Source organism: Harmonia axyridis, chromosome 6 (genome assembly GCF_914767665.1).
Source record: "Harmonia axyridis chromosome 6, icHarAxyr1.1, whole genome shotgun sequence".
Classification (NCBI taxonomy): domain Eukaryota; kingdom Metazoa; phylum Arthropoda; class Insecta; order Coleoptera; family Coccinellidae; genus Harmonia; species Harmonia axyridis.
Window position 1 is genome coordinate 15,639,547 of NC_059506.1, and position 22,321 is coordinate 15,661,867.

The window sequence follows — 22,321 nt, forward strand, 5'->3', positions numbered from 1 at the left end:
TTACGAAAACAACACAACCAATCCTTTTGAAATAGACGACTTAGATATCAAAATATAAATCCAATGAAATTATATTATCTACCACATTATAATAATAAAAAATTAATTCGAACAATATTTCCCAATTGTCTCGTATTACTATTTAAAATTCTCAAGCAAGAGATTCAGCTTTTTTAAAAAGGAAATAACACTCATTATAGGGGAACGTCTTCTACATACGGTTGATTTGAGTAAACTAATAGTTCTTCAACCTTCAGACAAGTTTACAAAACAGAATTTTCATTTGAATAGGAATTACATTTTTTCATGACTTTTAACAATAAAATGTGGAGATATTCCTGAATAAAATGAAACAAAAAACTCATTGAGTTTCAAGGATCAACCACAGTCGTCGGATCTCGGACCAATAAGCTTCATTTTATTAAACCAGATCTTATCAATTCCCATTTCCTGAAAGATTCCAGATTTTTATACTATTTCGTTTGATTGGAGAAGAGGATAACAATCTCGCTTTCTGTCCAGAGCGACCGCATTCAAATATTCACGATATGAGTTCAGCTTATATCATCTCCAGACATTTGGCATCGAAGAAATATTCAGCCATAAAATTGAAGACGAAGGGTCATTATATTGCTGTAATTATGAGTTTACCCTTCATAGTTTGTGCTTGACAGAATAAGTGATATTTTCTTCACTTCGGATATTTTCATACAAAGAAATTTTTTTTAAACTGTGTTTGGTCCAAAAATGAAATAAGAACACTTTTCCTTAAAAGTGCACCATGGCAAGAATTGGTTAATGGAACCCGATTTTCAGGTAATCCACAAAAAATAATACAAAGGTATATTTCCGTGAGTACCGAGCTGTGACGAGTACTGAAAAATAGGGATTCGAGCACTAAGCAGTAGGCACTCGTAAAAAGGGACATGGAGCAGTAAGTACTTAGCACCGATTTTCACAAAAGACTGGCGAATACTAAGCACTTTGTAAAAGTAATTAGATATTTCGAGCACTAAACATTGAAAGCACTGAACTGTTGAAAGTGAAGTTTTTTTGATCAGAAAAAAATATTGTTTCTAAAATCATATGTGAGATTATGGACGGGTAAGAGAAGAAGAACAGCAGAACTTTATCGAAGCGAACTGATTCAAAATAGTAAATTTTTGCGAATAAAAAAACTGATGTTGATAATTCACAAAATTGACAATATGAACAGAATTACCAGAATATAAAAAAATAGACAAAATAAAGATAAAAGAGAACAAGTTTGAATCCTTCAAATATGGATTTTGAACTTTTAACATTTTAATTTTTATTTGTAGGAAAATATTTGACGATTGTCGAATGGAAGTAAAAAGTGAATTGTCACAATAATGAATGATACTAGTTAACCAACATATAGATTGAATATCAATTAGCAAGAACTTGCATGGAAGGGGCAGATGTGATGAGTTTTGATTCCATATAATACTTGAAAACTTATGACTTTTGTTTTTAATCTATTGACTGACATACGTCGAAACCGTTTGTTTGATCTTAACTTTGGATAACTATTTTAAATATATATTTTATTAATTGTATGATGAGGTATGAAATCCAATGTTTAATGTTTCTATTCATGATTAATAAATGCTTTATTTTCAGCCTGTGATAAATTGCTCACTTATGAATTTTTTTTTTGATCTGTCGTTCAGATTTATTTTTCATCATAATATCAGTAATTTAAAAATTTTATGCCAGAAATGGTCGAAAATGATAAGGTTCGACTCACTGATGATGAATCCGTCATCCAATTCGAATCTGTTCGCCCGGCCGAAAAAATTCTCGGACGGAGAGATATTGAAACTTGAAATTATTAGGGTATCTTCGAATATCGACTGTCGCTGTTTAGTTAGCCGAAATCCGATAAGGTATTCCATAAATAGGTTGAGCCGTTCGTTATTTATTTCTGAAGATTTCGAAACCTTATATTCAATCTGAATAAAATGTTGTCTTTAGATGTTCAATAATAATATCACATTCATAATGAATATTATGTGGATCGTTCAACCTGAACGATAAAAATTCAAGATTTCTTGAAAATATTATTCAATATTTCCTTGAGCATATAACATACGAGGTTGTTATGGTTATAACAACATTCACATAACTGCATATTTGGGTTGTGTTATATTGTCCAGCCTGTATATGTTATCTATATTCATAGGATATGTATTATTTTGTATCAGCACATGTTCATGTTCTGCTGTGAAATAAATCAGTATCAATTTGAATCTCGTATGGTATACCCGAAAGTTATCACAGTGGCGACGAGGATATAAAAAAAAAATATCATAAGAAATTTAATTTGAAATAAATTAAATTTGTGGAATAAGTGAACATTTTCAAATCATTTCTTTCGGAAAATTTGAAGAATTCAAAGTTTCCGAACAGGAAACTGTTCGGAACAGTTTTTTACGACAGGAGAGTGCAAAAATATAAATGACCCATCCGTTTTTGAAGAATTTGAGTGCAGTGCTGTTGAATTCATAATGAATAAGTCAAGTCGTTGTGGAATCTTCCATACGAATAATTTCAACTATATTATCTATTATATTATTTGCTGCTCAACTGAAACATGTATTAATAAACCTTGGAAATTAGAGACTCAAACTTTTTACCTGATTTCTCAAAAAGGTTCCAACAAGATAAGAAATTAAAATTTCTTATGAGGTAACATAAGCCATGGGTATTTGAAAGGCAAGTCTATTCATTCTGTCTCTTTTTAGTTTGTTTATTAAAGCTATACTAGGATATACATATAAAAAATCAGTTGAAATACTAGTCAAAATGTTACGACAGAAATAAAATTTAAAGGATCATTCAGTATATGAAGAATTTCAACATGGCAGTTACTTTTGAAATTGGTATCAATTTTCCAGCAATTCAATGTAGGTATAAAATACTTTAAAAAGTAACTATTCATCAAAACTTTCCATTTCATGAATGAATGATTAAACATGTAGATACCTATTTCACTAAAGTTTTCAATCGTTATAGGAATAGTTGCTCTATGGCCAGTTCGAAAATGCTATCCTACTGATTTATTCATTGCTTTTGATTTTGGTAAAAATTAAATTATTAATTGATTCAGATCCAAAGTTAACATTTGAAAAAAATCAACCCACTAACATGGGTCAATGGTATTGGCTGATACAATTTTAGTACCGAGGCAGTCATTTCAAATACTGAACACATCTTCTGACTGAAGTAAAACTTGAACAATGTCCTTTTTTTACTTGCAACTTGAAATGAATTTTGCACTTTTTCAGTGTTCAATAATGAGATAATTATTAAATTGACTCAAGAAATTAACAGTATGCTTTATCAGGATTAGTTAATACTGCTAAAGACGTTAATAAACCTATTAATTTCTTATATGGTTCATCATTACAACTCTCTTTTGTTGAATCAAATTTCAATTGAGTTTTCAAAGGAGTGATATTCAGCCCTAAACAGTTTTTAGCTTTCCATAAATTCTTTATGATAAAATTATCATTTGAATTTTCTATCAGATATTATATTCATTCAGAATTAACATTAGTTAAAACGAAAAAGTCATCCACGTACAATGCAACAACAGTTAGCAAGTTATTTTTTGATTTTATGTAGATACAATGCTCAATTGTTGATCTTTTTTAACTAATATCCATCAAAATTTTATTTACTATATATATTGCCCTGTTCAATTTACTTCTGAGTAAAACCCAGAGCTACAAGCTTACTCTATAACGTAGCGAACCATCATTCAGATGTCCTCCACTAAATCAGAATTATCTAGTGAAATTTCTATATCATACCTTATCTATGATAACTACATCTCGACTGGTATTATTGAAATTGTTACCTGTATCCCTTTGATCATTCACCAGAACCCATAAAAATCATTTTTGTCCCTATACCTTCAAGAAATATGCAACAGAAGAGTATGCAAAATTCATCGATACAATAATCAGATTCTAAAAACGCCTTAGTTCTTCAGGAATGACCAATTGGTCTTTCAATATTATAAATTATAGAAAATAACCTACTATTAACCAAATTTTTAGATTTCAAAAGGTGTCCTTCCTTATATTCTAAATATATACACCCTATATAATTGTTGATCATATATTGTATTTCTTAATAAATTATGGAATAGAAGAATAATTTGTTGCTCAACTGAAAAAAGTATTGATGAACCTTGGAAATGAGGGACTTCTTATAACCTGATTTCTCAATGATGTTACACCTAAATAATATGATTGCTTGTAAGGCAACATAAACCATGGGTTTTTGAAAGGTAGATCTATTCAGTCTGCCTCTTTTCAGTTCATTATAGCTATACTGAATATTCCTAAAACAAAATTTCACTGTAGGTCTTTTTATAGATCTTATCGAATGATTATGTAAATTCAATATTTGTCAAAACTGAAAATAAACATTGAATGCAGTTTCTTTATTTCAGGTGGTATTTCTATTGACTGATAATAACTCTCACATTTTGATTATGCATTTTTCCCAAATTTTTTAAAGAAGAAAGAAATTGCCATTTCTAGAGAAATGAGAATTTCAGATTTCAAAATGTCTAATTACTACTTCAAATATATATACACCTTATATAATTGTTGATCAAATATTGTGTATTTCTTTACAAATTAGTTAATAATTTGAAGTTTTAATCTCAATTTTCAGACTTGAATTGGTCCAACATCTCTAAATACTTCTAATTGATATTCGACAAATAAGTATCCTGTATAATTATCCATACAAACGAAAATAATCCATCTTCTGAAAAGAAAAACAATGTTTACTATATAGAATTAATTTTAATAATGATTCAAAAGTGATGAAATTTTGCAGACTTACTTATTTTGGGTCTTAGATCACGAATCCGCTGTCATAAATTCCTTAATCCAGCTAGTTTTTTTTTTTTATTGTGATTTTTTTTTTTTAATTGTGAAATTGGCCTAATGAAGGTGAGGTTATCCACATTAATAGCTAGTTTTCTTGTATTTTATTAACTGATTCTCGTTAGAAATGATTAATTAATCACATTTCAAGCTTTCCCTGACATAAAAATATGCCTTTTTTTCGTCAAAATCGATGGTTTTATCGATTGTTTATATATGGCAGCGGCCATCATGTTTAATACGTAACGTTTGTCAGATGCATAGACCTAATATCCTAATACGGATATTAGGTCTATGGTCAGATGCGAAATAATCTGCGACGTTGCCTGTATGCCAGATCTTCTTGATGGGATCGGTTTTTTACTTGGTGGAAATTCATATTAATAGATTGTTTGAGATTATGACGTATTATAAAACTGTATGGAAACTCATAATTTTCGCACAGCTATTCGAGCAGAAAATTCGGCAAATTTATTTTCGAAATGAATAAATGGTAGTTCATATGGTGTTATTCTGGTTTTTTCGATATTGGCATCGGATTCAGTTTAGTCCTCCTGAACATATACAGGGACATTGATGTTGACGAGGACGCTGTGATTACAAGGTTTTCAAAGGGTTCACAGACCAAATTAGATTTTGTGTTATACTTGCCAATTGTCTTCTTTTTTTTTCAAATGAAACAATAGATTTACTATTTTTTTTTTGATTTCTACCTGAATGGCTAAAACCGTGATAAGTAAATAAATATATTATAATATAACAAATACATAAGCGTACAAATTTTTTTACCGAAATTTGAGGCTTTATTGTAAAACACTGGTTATACATTTATGATTCGAAATATTGCCCATCGCTGGTCACTATACTTTCTCACATCTTTCGGGCAGCGTACGAATTGAAAAAACTGGTCATCTTTTGAAGCGATCCACGAATCGATCCATGTTTTTAATTCTTCATAAGATAGGAAGTGCTGGTCAGCCAGGCTGTGTGCTATTGATCGAAACAAGTGATAGTCCGAGGGAGCAACGTCTGGAGAATACGTCGGGTGGGGTAGGAATTCCCATTTCAACTTTTTCAAGTATATCTTGACATTCGCAACATGGAGTCGAGCATTGTCATGCAGTCAAATCCATTCATCTACTCTCTCGTCGTATTGCGGCGGTTTGTCTCTCAATGCTCGACACAAACGCATTGATTGCGTTCGATAACGATCGCCTGTGATCGTTTCAGTTAACAACTCATAATACACTACGCCGAGCTGTTCCCACCAAATACTGAGCATGACCTTAGAACCGAGAATATTCGGTTTAGCAGTCGACGTGGAAGCATGGCCGGGATATCCACATGATTTTATGTGCTTGGGATTATCGTAATGAACCCGTTTTTCGTCTCCAGTCCCAATCCGATGCAGAAATTCCTTCCGTCTTTGCCTCGAAAGCAGCTGTTCACAAACAAACAAACTCCGTTCAAACACCTTCCGGCTTCAACTCGTACGGCACCCACTTTTCTTGTTTCTGAATCATTCCTATGACTTTCAGGCGTTTTGAAATGGCTTGTAGTCCTAATGATCCTGTCAATTATTTGAATTTGAGAGCATAATTATGTTTGAACACTACCCTTATTTTTACCGTAGAATTCAACGAAATCACAAAAAAAATAGGGTTCTGATTTGAAAATCGAAAGTTATGATCAAATTTTGTTCACAATTTTTGGCACAATATTTGAAACACCCTGTGATGATATTTTGCAAATTCAAGATATGCACGATATTCCAACATCATTCTAGTTTGTGAAAGTGAATTGAGTATATGCATAGGATATTCACAGTGAAAATAATTCATGTGATAGTGACTATGGAAATTCTCTCTTTTTTACGGTTTTTTCTTAATATTTTGAAAACTATGAGAACTAACGCAATAATTTTAGCAGAGAGTAATTGAGAATGGAAATCTTTCTTGTATAACCGGAAGTGCCAGAACTTCTAAAATATTTTAGCTGAATAGGGCATCATGAACAATGTCATATTCTGAATTTTCAGATTTCAAATCGGCCTCGTTCTCCAGAAACGTCTAATAGGCCTTCGAACTTGAAACACCCTGTATAAATATTCATATAAATATCTAAATATAAATATTTTTGAGAGGTTAAGCTCGATATCGGTGTAATCTGGGATTTGGTACCATAGAAAAACTCGAAACCCTTAACGGCGAACCCCCTCAAACTTAAGGCTAGGACCGCCCTTGATTTGTCGTCATGGAAAGTTATTTGCATCAAATATTTTCATGTGAGCAAGGGCGAAATGGTATGTTCTAGGAAAGAAGTCATATAGAATTCTACCCTAGAATCAGCATAGGATACCGAGTGAATCGTCTAAAATCAGCTAACGATACAAGGTTTCCGAAAAAAATATTTTATTTTCTAGAGGGATACCCAGTGAAGGATCTACCGGCATAGTGACGGGGTCCAAGGGGCGGAGCCCCTTCGGCGAGCAGAGCGAGTCTATAATATTTAAAACCGTTTGTGACAGTTCGGCAAATTTTAAACGTAAAATCACAGCCCACATGGGACCATCTAGAGCAAAAATTACAAGAATAAGACCCCCCTCAAAATCGTCTAGAGATCCCGGGAAAAATCCCAAACCTTCGATTCTCCTCGCGGTTTTCGAGTATACGGGGTGTTTCGGATTATTTTGATATTTCAAGTCCCATATTTCTGTGGTATCTGTGGACAATTTGACTGTCAGTGTCATGTTAATAATAAATATTCCATTTTGATATATGAAAGTTCTTGAGAAAGTTTGCAGTTTCCAAAATTGTTATTTAATATTTAAATAAATGCCGACAAATAAAATGCGAAGTCTTCGGCGAATCAAAATTCGATAGATATTTGTCAAAATTTGGATATGAATATTGATATCATCGAATGCATTTTCCTCAGTTCAAGTTCGTATTATTGATTCAATTGGATGAATGTTACTTCATTTCAGGAATTTCTCGTTTATTTTCCACAAACTATAAAACTACATTCTCTTTCGTGAGAATTTGAATCTATTGCGACAGAAGATGAAACTACAAAAGAGAACAGAAGTTTCATCTGATCATCAATAGGAATACCGATATTATAAACTTTAATGAACATGAATCACCCAGGCAATTCAGTCTTGGATTGAAGTAAAAGTTGTGCTACCATGAAACAGTATTAAACAGATAGAAAAACTTATTGGATATTTGGGTTTAAATACAGAGTATTCACTAATACACAGATGATGATTTTAATCGTTTATTCTCAAATCACTCTCGTAAATCTCACTCTATCTCTAAGCAAGTTCTAGAAAGGCTGATCGGAAGGGAGCCCAACCCAGAAGGGAGCTCAACCCAGTTCAGCTGTCTGAACGGAAGGGAGCTCGACCCAGAAGGGGGCTCAACCCAGTTCAGATGTCAGAACAGCAGACATGACAGAAGGGCTTAAAACACTAAGGTTATGTCCCTGACGTTTGCTTCAGATCATCGAAGATCTATTCTTGTTTTCTCTCTCGATGGCCCTCGATGGCCTCGCCACGCGCAGACTCGCAGCGCCACCGTACGACATGAAGTATAACTTCAAGTGTAGGGTTCATTGTCTCTCTCGGAATTTGTTCGGATGAAGTAATATTCTAACAAAACTCCTTATAGATAATTCACAATTGGCTTTATTACTAGAAAAAGAGTGAAGTTAGTCAGATGACATTCAAAAATTTCCCTGTGTTTTTTGAATATCTAAAATATACACTTTTACGACTGAAGAGTGCAAAAATATAAGTGACCTATCCGTTTTTGAAGAATTTGTGTGCAGTGCTGTTGAATTTATAATGAAGAAATCAAATCGTTGTGAAATCTTTCATACGAATAATTTCAACTATATATTCCCTGTTATATTATCATAATATTATTTGTCGTTCAACTGAAAACTTGGAAATTAAGAGACTCTCAAAACTGATTTCTCAAAAAGGTTCTACCTAGATATGATATTACATTTGCTTATGAGGTAACATATTCGAAAGGCAAGTCTATTCATTCTCTCTTTGTAGGTTGTTCATCTATAGCTATACTATATACATATATGAAATCAGTTCAAATTTTTCACTTGAAATACTAGTCGAAATGTTACGACAGAAATAAAATTTGAAGGATCATTCAGTATATGACAAATTTTAACATGGCAGTTACTTTCGAAATTGGTATCAATTTTCCAGCAATTCAATGTAGGTATAAATTACTTTAAAACGTAACTATTCATTAAAAGTCTCCATGTCATGAATGAGATCAAACTTTTATGAACATGTATATACATATTTGTTCACTAAGGTTTCCAATCTTTCAATCGTTATAGGAATAGGTGCTCTATGGCCAGTTCGAAAATGCTATCCTACTGCTTTTAATTTTGGTGAAAATTAAATTATTAATTGATTCAAATCCAAAGTTAACATTTGAAAAAATCAAATCAGTGTAGTTATCGAACACACTAACATGGGTCAATAGTATTGACAATTTTAGTACCGAGGCAGTCATTTCAAACACAGGTCCTTCTGACTGAAGTCAATGATCTTTTTTTACTTGCATCTGCAGTCCAGCTATGGGAGTTGAACAGTAGGACAATCCACTGGACTAACACTCCTAGACTTGCTCAGGCAAAGAAATTCGTGAAGATTTCACCTACTTACACCAGAAAACTCCTGAAGCTGTCACGAGCGGAGCTTCGGGTGATGGTGGGACTGCTGACGGGACACTGTCGGTACAAACATCATTTGTACCGTATGGGTAAGTCAGCAGACGAGATTTGCAGGCTCTGTGGATCGGAAGTAGAAACTTCTGAACACTTGATATGCAAGTGTCCAGAGCTGGCTGGCCTAAGAACCATTCACATGGGCAAGCCGGTCCTGGATACCAGAGAGGTAATGGCCAAGGCCCCTAGGGAGGTTTTCAATTTTATTAACGTCGTTGACGACCTCCCTGGGTTTCTATGAATGAGTAGGGTAGTGAACAAAAGATCTGCATGGTCGCAGTTCCCGGAAGGCTTACCGAAGCAAAACGACCCCAGTTCAAATAATAATAATAATAATAATACTTGCATTTTGAAATGAGTTTTGCACTTTTCCAATGTTCAATAATGAGATAATTATTGAATTGACTCAAGAGATTAACAGAGTATGCTATATCAGGACTAGTTAATATTGCTAAAGACCTTAATGAACCTATTAATTTCTTATATGGTTCATCATTACAACTCTCTTTTGTTGAATCAAATTTCAATTTAGTTTTCAAAGGAGTTTTCATATGTTTACAATCAGACATGTTCAATTATTGCAATACATATTTGAAGAATATAAACAATGACCATACTACCTTTTTCATAATTTCTAGTGATATTCATCCCTAAACATTTTTTAGCTTTCCATAAATTTTTTATGACAAAATTATCACTTGAATTTTCTATCAGATATAATATTCATTCAGAATTAACATTAGTTAAAACAAAAGAGTCATCCACGTACAATGCAACAACGGTTAGCATGTTATTTTTGATTTTATGTAAATACAATGCTCAATTGTTGATCTTTTGTAACTAATATCTGTCAAAATTTTATTTACTATATAGGATATAAATTGCCCTGTTCAATTTACTTCTGAGTAAAACCCAGAGCTACAAGCTTGCTCTATAACGTAGGGAACCATCACTATTAAGCTTTTTCTCAAACACCCAGTTATAGTCCAATACACTTCAGGAAGTTCTGCAATTTCCCAGGCATCTCTTGATTTTCTATTTCATTTTCGATAATAATGAAGAATCGATATTCATAATTCATATCCATTCATTTATTATATCGTATTTATAATATAACACGCACAGATAGATAATCTATCTCTTTGATTAAGTTTATTTGTAACAGAGCGTTCTTAAATAAACATTATTATTATCTCGACTTTTGCCTATACGCGTAGGATTTCTCCTCGCCGTCGGCTTCTCACTCCTCGCTAAGAGGAACATTCACTCAATCCCAGATATTTAAAATATCAGAAGGGTAGAGCTCGGTCGTGTCCGGTCCTTGTGGTCCCCCTGGTTCTCGTCGAACTACTGGTCCTCTCACACGTGATCCTGGGACCTGTCCTTCGCTTCCTAGGAATTTTTTCACCGTCTTTGCAGTACCTAAAAGAACAGCTTCTTGCATTATATTACATATATACTCACTAAGTCCCAGTTGCTTGATATTCCTCTTAAGATTTTTGGGCACTATTCCAGTTGTTGAGATGATAATTGGAATAGTTTTCATTGATATCTTTCCCCACTGTTCGTTTTTCAGGATGGTCTCCGGTCGGTACTTGTAATATGGAATTTTTGCGGAATGAATTAGTTTTAATATGGTTGCCAATTCTTGGTGTAGTATCTTTCCTACTGCATCGTGTCTCTCTTTATATTCATTTCCTGCAAACATTTGTAATCCTCCCGTGATATGTTGTATTGTCTCATTTGTTGGACACCCATATCGGCATCGATCGTCACTAATAGTTCGATCCTTTATGATATGCCTGCAGTAATTTCTAGTTGAGATCACTTGATCTTGGATGGCTAAAAGATAACCTTCCGTTTCTGGGTACATTGCACCTGATGTGAGCCAATAGTTGGACGCTTCAATGTCGACATGATCCTGGTTTACCTCGATGAAATGTCTTCCATGCAGGGGCTTCTCTCTCCATCTTTCCAGTTTTTCTTGGTTTGTCTGGTGGTTGAATGAAAATTTCTCCTTGTGAAGTTTTAAAGGTGTTGATTCGTCTGCTTCATACAATATTTTGTAGAACTCTGATGTACTTGCTTGATCTCTGAAGTATTCCCGTAGGCTCTCTATCTGCCCACTAGCAAGTTCCATGATGTCCGTAAGACCTCTGCCTCCTTTATTTCTCGGCAGTGTAGTTCTGTCAATTCTGCTTTTCGGATGGTGCTTCTTGTTTGCTTTTGTCATCAACGTTCTCATGTCACGTTGCAAGTTTTCGATGTCTGTTTTGCTCCATGGAACTATACCGAATGAGTATGTTAGAATTAACCATGCATATGTGTTGATGGCTCTCGTCATGTTCCTGCTGTTGAGGTTTGTTTTTAAGATTTTTTTGGTTCTCCTAATGAACTCAGTCGTTAAGTCTTGCTTCATTCTTTGGTGGTTGATTCGTCGATTCTGTTTCATTTCAAGATATTTATAAAGATCATCCGACTTCATTGCTTCTATTTGCTATCCATTTGCGAGAGTGATCGGTTCATCTTGTATTCTTCCTCTCACTACGCTGAGAGTACGACATTTGTCCAATCCGAATTCCATACCTACATCTTTCGAAAAATGTTCCACTAGTTTGACCATAATTTCTAGGTGGTTCTTAGTGCCTGTTATCAGTTTCAAATCATCGATGTACAGCAAATGATTGAGGGTGGTAGTATTATTATTTCCTTTAATGTTGAAACACTTTTCAGTAGCGTTTAGCTGTTTAGAGAGTGGGTTCACCGCCAAGCAGAACCATAAAGGGCTCAAGGAGTCGCCCTGGAAAATTCCCTTCTTAATTAGAATCAGTTTGGTTTTTATGTTTGCCGTGGAAAGCTCGATGTTCGTTTTCCAATTGTCCATTGCAAGCTTTAGAAAATTGGTTATAATGGGATCGATCTTGTATATCTCCAAAATTTTCTTCAGCCAGCCCTGTGGAAGTGAGTCGAAAGCCTTCTTATAATCAGAATAAGTCATGAAAAGATTTTTACGTTTCTTGAAGGCTTGGTTGCATATGATGGAATCTAGTACCAGCTGTTCCTTCGATTCTTGTGCATTCTTGGAACATCCTTTCTGCTGTGTTGCAATTATTTTATTTTTCTCGCAATGTTTGTAGATACGAGATGCTTAACATGATGTGATGATTTTGTATATTGTTGGTAGGCATGTTATAGGTCTGTATTTTGATGGATCCATAGTGTTTTGAAAATCCTTCGGTATTAGGTAAGTTATACCTGTTGTTAAAAATGTTGGCATTTCTGTTGGATTATGTATTATGTTATTCATGTATTCGACTAGCCTGCCGTGCAGACACCAAAACTTTTGCAACCAGAAGTTGTGAATTCCATGTGGGCCTGGAGATTTCCAATTGTGAATGTTCTTCAATATTTCCCTGTAGTTCTCCAGACGTTATTACACTATGTGGCATACTTTCTATGGTTTCACATGATTTCTCCTCTCTTCTTATCCAACGTGCGTTGGAGTTAAAAGGAGTTTGTGTTGACATTTGATCGGTCCAAAAACTCTCCATATCTTCGGCGCTTGGAGGATTCCCTAATTTTGTTGACGTTTGTTCATTAAGCATTCTATAAAATTTCTTTTCGGAGTTTTCAAAAATCATATTGTCATGTTTTCCTTTATAGTTCTCATTGTATCTTCTCAGTCGTTCAGAGTATACACTTAATTTTTGTTTGAGTGTATCAAGAGTTTCTTGAGCACTTTCATTGTTGGCGTCGTAGTTTGCATGTCGCCTATGGCGATCCATAATTGCATCCACTATTTTTTGTAGTTTTCTCGACGGAGAACCTTTTTCAAATTGTGTTAACCTTCCTATATCTTGTCGGAGGCTATGTACTTTTGCTTCTAGCCTATTTTACCAATGTGGTTTGTTATGCTGTTTTTCTGTGCTGGTTGATCACTTCTAGGTTTTGGCTTCACGCCGAGCACTGCTGATATTGTAGAGGCTGCACAGTAGGTAATAAGATGCAATGACTATAGGTTCTGGTCATTCGAAAAAAACGGTGGAATTATCTCTTTGTTCATTATGTGCAGAATATGTGAGAGTTTTTTCGATGTCTTCAGTCTAGGAAGAATTGGTCTTTTAAGAGAATCAGTACCCTCGAATTCTATGAAATATCTATTCATTGTAACAGATAATTGATCTAATAGATCTCTTCGAATTTCTTCTTGGTTTTCCATAGTTGCAGTTTGAATATTCTGCCATTGCTCATCTCTTACTAGTGCCAAATCTGCGCTGTTTTGTTCCTCAGTATCAATTTGTGCATTGGAGTTGTGTTGGTTTTCAGCACAATCGTAGTTTTCTTCAATTGTCACTTCGTTGTTAGTAGGGTTCCTATTCTGTAGCCTCAGTTGGACTTCATTTTTTAGGGTGTTGAGTCTCTCATCGGGTACAAGTTTATTTCTCAATATGACCTGGTATTGGTCGGCCACTCTTTGCTCAGAAACTTGAAGTTCGGGATAGTTTCTGTGGAATTCTGCAAACAGCTTTTGCTGGTAGCCTATTTTATCCTCTTCCATATGAGTTACTTTATAGTATATGCGCATGATCGTTTCATTCATCGAACTTGTCCATTTCATGCGTCTTCTTGGTAGACCTGCTTGGGTGAGTGCTGGTTGGGGATCCTGCACAGCACCTTCAGCAGTCGGAGAAACACGTGTTATTCTTCTCCTAGAATGTTGAGATTGTAGAGGCGTAGCATTTCGTTCGATAGACGCCCGTCTCCTTAGCACTCTGTCACCGACGTCCCGCATACTGTCATGTCCAGCGCCGGCTCCAGACCTTATTATTCTCGACTTTTGCCTATACGCGTAGGATTTCTCCTCGCCGTCGGCTTCTCATTCCTCGCTAAGAGGAATATTCACTCAATCCCAGATATTTAAAATATCAGAAGGGTAGAGCTCGGTCGTGTCCTGTCCTTGTGGTCCCCCTGGTTCTCGTCGAACTTCTGGTCCTCTTACACGTGATCCTTGGACCTGTCCTTCGCTTCCTAGGAATTTTCTCACCGTCCTTGCAGTACCTAAAAGAACAGCTTTTTGTATTATATTACATATATACTCACTAAGTCCCAGTTACTAGATATTCCTCTTGAGATTTTTGGGCACTATTCCAGTTGTTGAGATGATAATTGGAATAGTTCTCGTTGATATCAGTCCCTGTTAAGAAAGAATGGCGGTAGGCGACAATTTGCAGTTATAATTACTTTAACACTTTATTGAGAATAATAATTTATAAATTAAATAACTCAAATACGGTCGCCGTTCTGATATATTTCAATCTGAATAATTTTCCTTTTTCTTTCATTTCCTTGGCGACCGGTAATTTGATTTAATGATATAGAATAGACTGATATAGAATAACTGAAACATTTTCCACAGTCCCCACTGGCGCTTTATCTGAAATTCGAGGTCCCTATATTTTGAAATTTTTTCGACCTCCTTTTGACGCAGGTTGTTGTTATTTGGTATTGCTACGTCAATGAGTGATGCTGTCTTTTGATGTTTATCGACTAGTAATATATCTGGTCTATTGTGAGGGACTGTTTTATCAGTCAAAACTGTACGATCCCAGAACAGCTTATAGCGTTCTTTTTCCAGGATGGTCTCGGGTCGGTACTTGTAATATGGCATTTTTCAGAATGAATTACATAGTTTTAATATGGTTGCCAATTCTTGGTGTAGTATCTTTCCTACTGCATCGTGCCTCTTTTTATATTCATTTCCTGCGAACATTTGACATCCTCCCGTGATATGTTGTATTGTCTCATTTGTTGGACATCCATATCGGCATCGATCGTCACTAATAGTTCGATCCTTTATGATATGCCTGCAGTAATTTCTAGTTGAGATCACTTGATCTTGGATGGCTAAAAGAAAACCCCCCGTTTCTGGGTACATTGCACCTGATGTGAGCCATTAGTTCGACGCTGCAATGTTGACATGATCCTGGTTCACCTCGTTGAAATGTCTTCCATGCAGGGGCTTCTCTCTACATCTTTCCAGTTTTTCTTGGTTTGTCTGGTGGTTGAATGACAATTGTTCCTTGTGAAGTTGTAAAGGTGTTGATTCGTCTGCTTCACACGGTATTTTGTATAACTCTGATGTACTTGCTTGATCTCTGAAGTATTCCCGTAGGCTTTCTATCTGCCCACTAGCAAGTTCCATGATGTCCGTAAGACCTCTGCCTCCTTTATTTCTCGGCAGTGTAGTCCTCTCAGTGCTGCTTTTGGATGGTGCTTGTTTGCTTTTGTCATCAACGTTCTCATTTTACGTTGCAAGTTTTCGATGTCTGTTTTGCTCCACGGGACTATACCGAATGATTATATCAGAATTGAACATGCATATGTGTTTATGGCTCTCGTCATGTTCCTGCTGTTGAGGTTTGTTTTTAAGATTGCTGTTCATTTGCTAGAGTGATCGGTTCATCTTGTATTCTTCCTCTCACTACGCTGAGAGTACGACATTTGTCCAATCAGAATTCCTATATCCTTTCGAAAAATGTTCCACTAGTTTGACCATAATTTCTAGGTGGTTCTTATTCCCCGTTATCAGTTTCAAATCATCCATGTACAGCAAACGATTGAGGGTGGTATTATTATTATTTCCTTTAATGTTGAAACCTTTTTCAGTAGCGTTTAGCTGTTTAGAGAGTGGGTTCAGCGCCAAGCAGAACCATAAAGGGCTCAAGGAGTCTGCTTGGAAAATTCCCTTCTTAATTGGAATCAGTTTGGTTTTTATGTTTGCCGTGGAAAGCTCGATGTTCGTTTTCCAATTGTCCATTGCAAGCTTTAGAAAATTGGTTATAATTGTATCGATCTTGTATATCTCCAAAATTTTTTTCAGCCAGCCATGTGGAAGTGAGTCGAAAGCCTTTTTATAATCAAAATAAGTCATGAAAAGATTTCTACGTTTCTTGAAGGCTTGGTTGCATATGATGGATTTCATTACCAGCTGTTCCTTCGATCCTTGTGCATTCTTGGAACATCCCTTCTGCTGTGTTGTAATTATTTTATTTTTCTCGCAATGTTTGTAGATACGAGATGCTTAACATGATGTGATGATTTTGTATATTGTTGGTAGGCAAGTTATAGGTCTGTATTTTGATGGATCCATAGTGTTTTGAAAATCCTTCGGTTTTAGGTAAGTTATACCTGTTTCAGATAAAATTATCGTTCCGAAGATTTAATTCGATGGTGAGGAATATCAGTCACAAGGAACAGTTGTATACAATTTATTCAATGGCAACGTTTCTGAGCATTTAGCTCCTTCATCAGGCTAAAAACAAAACCAACTTATAAACAACGGCATGGATCATACAATTGGTGTAGCAATAAAGATAAAAAATACATAAAATGATGTCCCTATACAATAATAAATACTAAATATAAACTAGATGACAAATAACAATGAATATAAATATAAAGCAAAACAACATGAAACAATTAACGCCAGGTCGGCCAAGGAAACAATAAGTTTACAATAAAAAGCGATCTCACCCTATGAATAACGGTTATAAATCATTCGAATACATCGAAATCATCAAATAAATGTCCATAAAATAAAATGGCATTATCAGGATATCATAAAAAACCACATCAAATAAGACGTATAAGTATAAACTAATGTATCAGGCAAGACAGACTGCATCAAAATGTTTGAGACATACCAACACCCGATTCAAAAGGAAACACGAATTACCGCGCAATAAAACTATCTACATTTACCTTATTAATTAAGTTAAAATACACCGAACTCAAACTACCAATATCGGTGCGTGTATTCACAGAATCTTTTATTCTCTTGATAAAAACCATTTCTTTGAATGTTCGTTTAAACCAATTCTTTTCTTTATTTAAAATTTTTACATTATTAAAATCAAAGGAGTGGTCATTAATTTTTGCATGCTGTGATAATGCTGTTGCTTCACTACGATTTTTGCAATCTCTCTCATGTTGTTTCAACCTCGACCCTATATACTGTTTTGTTTGGCCTATGTAACTGCCAGCGCAATCTGAACAATCTATTTTGTACACTAAATTAGAATGTCTCATCAAAGGATTGCCATCCTTTAGTCGACTGAACAATTTGCCCACAGTTTTATTATAATAAAAAACTACTTTGTTTGAGAGATTGCTCATTATTCTTGCCAATTGCTGAGAGCATCCCGGTATATAGACTAATTTACAATAATGTGTCGTTTGATCAACATCACTGGATGATCGAGAATCACCTGCACTAATAGACGAATAAAAAATCTTATATATTAAATTACTTGGATAACCATTCTTGATCAGCAGAGCAGCCTGATCACGGAAATTTTTTTCATGGAATGACTCATGAGAGAGGTTTAGAATTTTATATTTTACATTCTTTATTATAGCGATTTTTTGTGTGAGTGAATGCAAAGAATTAAAATGTAACAATCGCTCAGAAGAAACTGGCTTCGAGTACAAATCAGTTATTATCTTATTATCACGACGGATCAATAACAAATCCAAAAATGGAATTTTTTTATCATTTTCCAATTCATATGTGAAATTCAAGTCATTATGATAATTGTTGAAGGCATTCATAACGAAATCAATACTGTCTTTAGGTATGGACATAATAATATCATCAACATATACCCATACAAACGGTATATATATATATATATTGAGTTTCGAAATAACAGACTTGATCAAATTATTCATTATAATTTCCGCCAAGATGGGGGAGGCAGGATTGCCCATCGCTGAACCTCTAATCTGCTTATAAAACCTCTCCTTATACTGACAATAACTACTATCAAATATGAAACTAACAATTTTTTTGACAACATTTTGAGGAATTTGGATTACATCTGCATAGTCACTCCAGTTATCTGATAATATCTTCTCAACTAATTCCTGAGGTATATTTGTAAATAGGGACTCAACATCAACACTTACAAGAACATAATCATCAGGAATACTAATATGTGAAAGTCGATCAATAAGATCCCTAGAATTCCTGATGGAATAAACGAAAGTGTGTTTAACATTTGACAATAAATTGCATAAATATTTTGACACATTATATACAGGTGAACCACAACATGACACAACAGGTCTAAGTGGATTATTAATTTTGTGTATTTTAACCAATCCATATATTTTGGGGGATACAGCGTTATAACATTTCATTATTTTAGATACACTATCTGCAATATAACCATCTACCCTCAAGTTTTCGATCAAAGAATTAGCGGCAGTTTGAATTCTTATAGTTGGATCAGATTTAAGGACACTATAAGTGGTGGAATCAGACAATAAATCACGCATCTTAACATCATAGTCAGTATCATTCATAACAACAGTCTTTTTACCTTTATCAGAATTAAGAACAATTAGAGATGGATTAACACTAAGAAAACGTTTAGTCTTTTGAAACAATTTCAATAAATATTTATTAAGAGGATCTGGGGTGACCATAGACTTGAATTTATTATAAAAATTAAGAACGACATTACATAACGTAGCTCTCAATCCGTTCTTCCCCTCAGTATCCAATGTCTCCTGAACTCTTACATAATTCTCTATATCAGATAAAAGATCCAACCATGGAAAATCTTTCAGTTCATATGGTAAAGAAAACTTAGACCCCAAAGATAAAATTTTTGATACAAACCACGGTAGTTCAACATTTGTGAGGTTAACTAGCCAATTAGGCTGTGTCACCACATCGGGGCGATCAGCAAGTGAAAACAAAGAATGATACTTACGAACATTGGCCGACCTAACAGAATTCAATGTTCGCTGAAAAAATTTCTCCTGTCTCATCGCAAAATCACTAATTAATCTATCAGGCACACGATTCTTCAATGAACTTCTATGGTAAACAATACTCTTACGCAACCTGGTGATCCTCCAATTGACAATTTTAATTTCAAGATTTAGAATATCTCTTTTGAGTTTATTTATCATTGTACATATTTTTCTATTATACGGATGTTTTTCTTGGAATAAAGAGTAAACACATTTGACTTCATTAACAATGTGCTTTGGGTATATACCATCATGTCTGCACCTTAACAGGAATATCCTATTGTTGATCGAGTTTGCCAGCTTCTTGTTATCTTTAGCCCATTCTTTGAAATGTACAACCAAGTTGATACCAAATACCGTCATGATGTAGTTGAAAAATCCCATGTCAACCAATTAAGAGACCAATATAATTATTTCAGATAAAATTATCGTTCCGAAGATTTAATTCGATGGTGAGGAATATCAGTCACAAGGAACAGTTGTATACAATTTATTCAATGGCAACGTTTCTGAGCATTTAGCTCCTTCATCAGGCTAAAAACAAAAACCAACTTATAAACAACGGCATGGATCATACAATTGGTGTAGCAATAAAGATAAAAAATACTTAAAATGATGTCCCTATACAATAATAAATACTAAATATAAACTAGATGACAAATAACAATGAATATAAATATAAAGCAAAACAACATGAAACATATTTAGTATTTATTATTGTATAGAGACATCATTTTATGTCTTTTTTATCTTTATTGCTACACCAATTGTATGATCCATGCCGTTGTTTATAAGTTGGTTTTTGTTTTTAGCCTGATGAAGGAGCTAAATGCTCAGAAACGTTGCCATTGAATAAATTGTATACAACTGTTCCTTGTGACTGATATTCCTCACCATCGAATTAAATCTTCGGAACGATAATTTTATCTGAAATAATTATATTGGTCTCTTAATTGGTTGACATGGGATTTTTCAACTACATCATGACGGTATTTGGTATGAACTTGGTTGTACATTTCAAAGAATGGGCTAAAGATAACAAGAAGCTGGCAAACTCGATCAACAATAGGATATTCCTGTTGAGGTGCAGACATGATGGTATATACCCAAAGCACATTGTTAATGAAGTCAAATGTGTTTACTCTTTATTCCAAGAAAAACATCCGTATAATAGAAAAATATGTACAATGGTAAATAAACTCAAAAGAGATATTCTAAATCTTGAAATTAAAATTGTCAATTGGAGGATCACCAGGTTGCGTAAGAGTATTGTTTACCATAGAAGTTCATTGAAGAATCGTGTGCCTGATAGATTAATTAGTGATTTTGCGATGAGACAGGAGAAATTTTTTCAGCGAACATTGAATTCTGTTAGGTCGGCCAATGTTCGTAAGTATCATTCTTTGTTTTCACTTGCTGATCGCCCCGATGTGGTGACACAGCCTAATTGGCTAGTTAACCTCACAAATGTTGAACTACCGTGGTTTGTATCAAAAATTTTATCTTTGGGGTCTAAGTTTTCTTTACCATATGAACTGAAAGATTTTCCATGGTTGGATCTTTTATCTGATATAGAGAATTATGTAAGAGTTCAGGAGACATTGGATACTGAGGGGAAGAACGGATTGAGAGCTACGTTATGTAATGTCGTTCTTAATTTTTATAATAAATTCAAGTCTATGGTCACCCCAGATCCTCTTAATAAATATTTATTGAAATTGTTTCAAAAGACTAAACGTTTTCTTAGTGTTAATCCATCTCTAATTGTTCTTAATTCTGATAAAGGTAAAAAGACTGTTGTTATGAATGATACTGACTATGATGTTAAGATGCGTGATTTATTGTCTGATTCCACCACTTATAGTGTCCTTAAATCTGATCCAACTATAAGAATTCAAACTGCCGCTAATTCTTTGATCGAAAACTTGAGGGTAGATGGTTATATTGCAGATAGTGTATCTAAAATAATGAAATGTTATAACGCTGTATCCCCCAAAATATATGGATTGGTTAAAATACACAAAATTAATAATCCACTTAGACCTGTTGTGTCATGTTGTGGTTCACCTGTATATAATGTGTCAAAATATTTATGCAATTTATTGTCAAATGTTAAACATACTTTCGTTTATTCCATCAGGAATTCTAGGGATCTTATTGATCGACTTTCACATATTAGTATTCCTGATGATTATGTTCTTGTAAGTGTTGATGTTGAGTCCCTATTTACAAATATACCTCAGGAATTAGTTGAGAAGATATTATCAGATAACTGGAGTGACTATGCAGATGTAATCCAAATTCCTCAAAATGTTGTCAAAAAAATTGTTAGTTTCATATTTGATAGTAGTTATTGTCAGTATAAGGAGAGGTTTTATAAGCAGATTAGAAGTTCAGCGATGGGCAATCCTGCCTCCCCCATCTTGGCGGAAATTATAATGAATAATTTGATCAAGTCTGTTATTTCGAAACTCAATATATATATACCGTTTGTATGGGTATATGTTGATGATATTATTATGTCCATACCTAAAGACAGTATTGATTTCGTTATGAATGCCTTCAACAATTATCATAATGACTTGAATTTCACATATGAATTGGAAAATGATAAAAAAATTCCATTTTTGGATTTGTTATTGATCCGTCGTGATAATAAGATAATAACTGATTTGTGCTCGAAGCCAGTTTCTTCTGAGCGATTGTTACATTTTAATTCTTTGCATTCACTCACACAAAAAATCGCTATAATAAAGAATGTAAAATATAAAATTCTAAACCTCTCTCATGAGTCATTCCATGAAAAA

General features: G+C 34.3%; 2 protein-coding genes across 5 annotated transcripts in view; both read right to left on the reverse strand.

The window, feature by feature from the left end:
- Positions 1-22,321, reverse strand: part of LOC123682000 (neurotrimin-like) — a 910,163-nt gene that overhangs the window by 361,483 nt on the left and 526,359 nt on the right. The window lies entirely within an intron of this gene.
- LOC123682004 lies at positions 16,883-18,320 on the reverse strand. Of its 2 annotated transcripts, none has more exons than XR_006747751.1 (2): positions 17,226-17,406; positions 16,883-17,004 (listed from the first exon to the last, which is right to left on the reverse strand). XR_006747751.1 is itself a non-coding variant. In XM_045620383.1 (2 exons), exons 1-2 carry the CDS (start codon positions 18,300-18,302, stop codon positions 16,933-16,935), a joined length of 921 nt encoding a protein of 306 aa, XP_045476339.1. In that variant the 5' UTR covers positions 18,303-18,320; the 3' UTR covers positions 16,884-16,932. The 2 variants fall into 2 exon arrangements, 1 of the variants encoding a protein (XP_045476339.1); XM_045620383.1 differs by lacking the exon at positions 17,226-17,406 and adding an exon at positions 17,454-18,320 and having other exon boundaries at positions 16,884-17,004.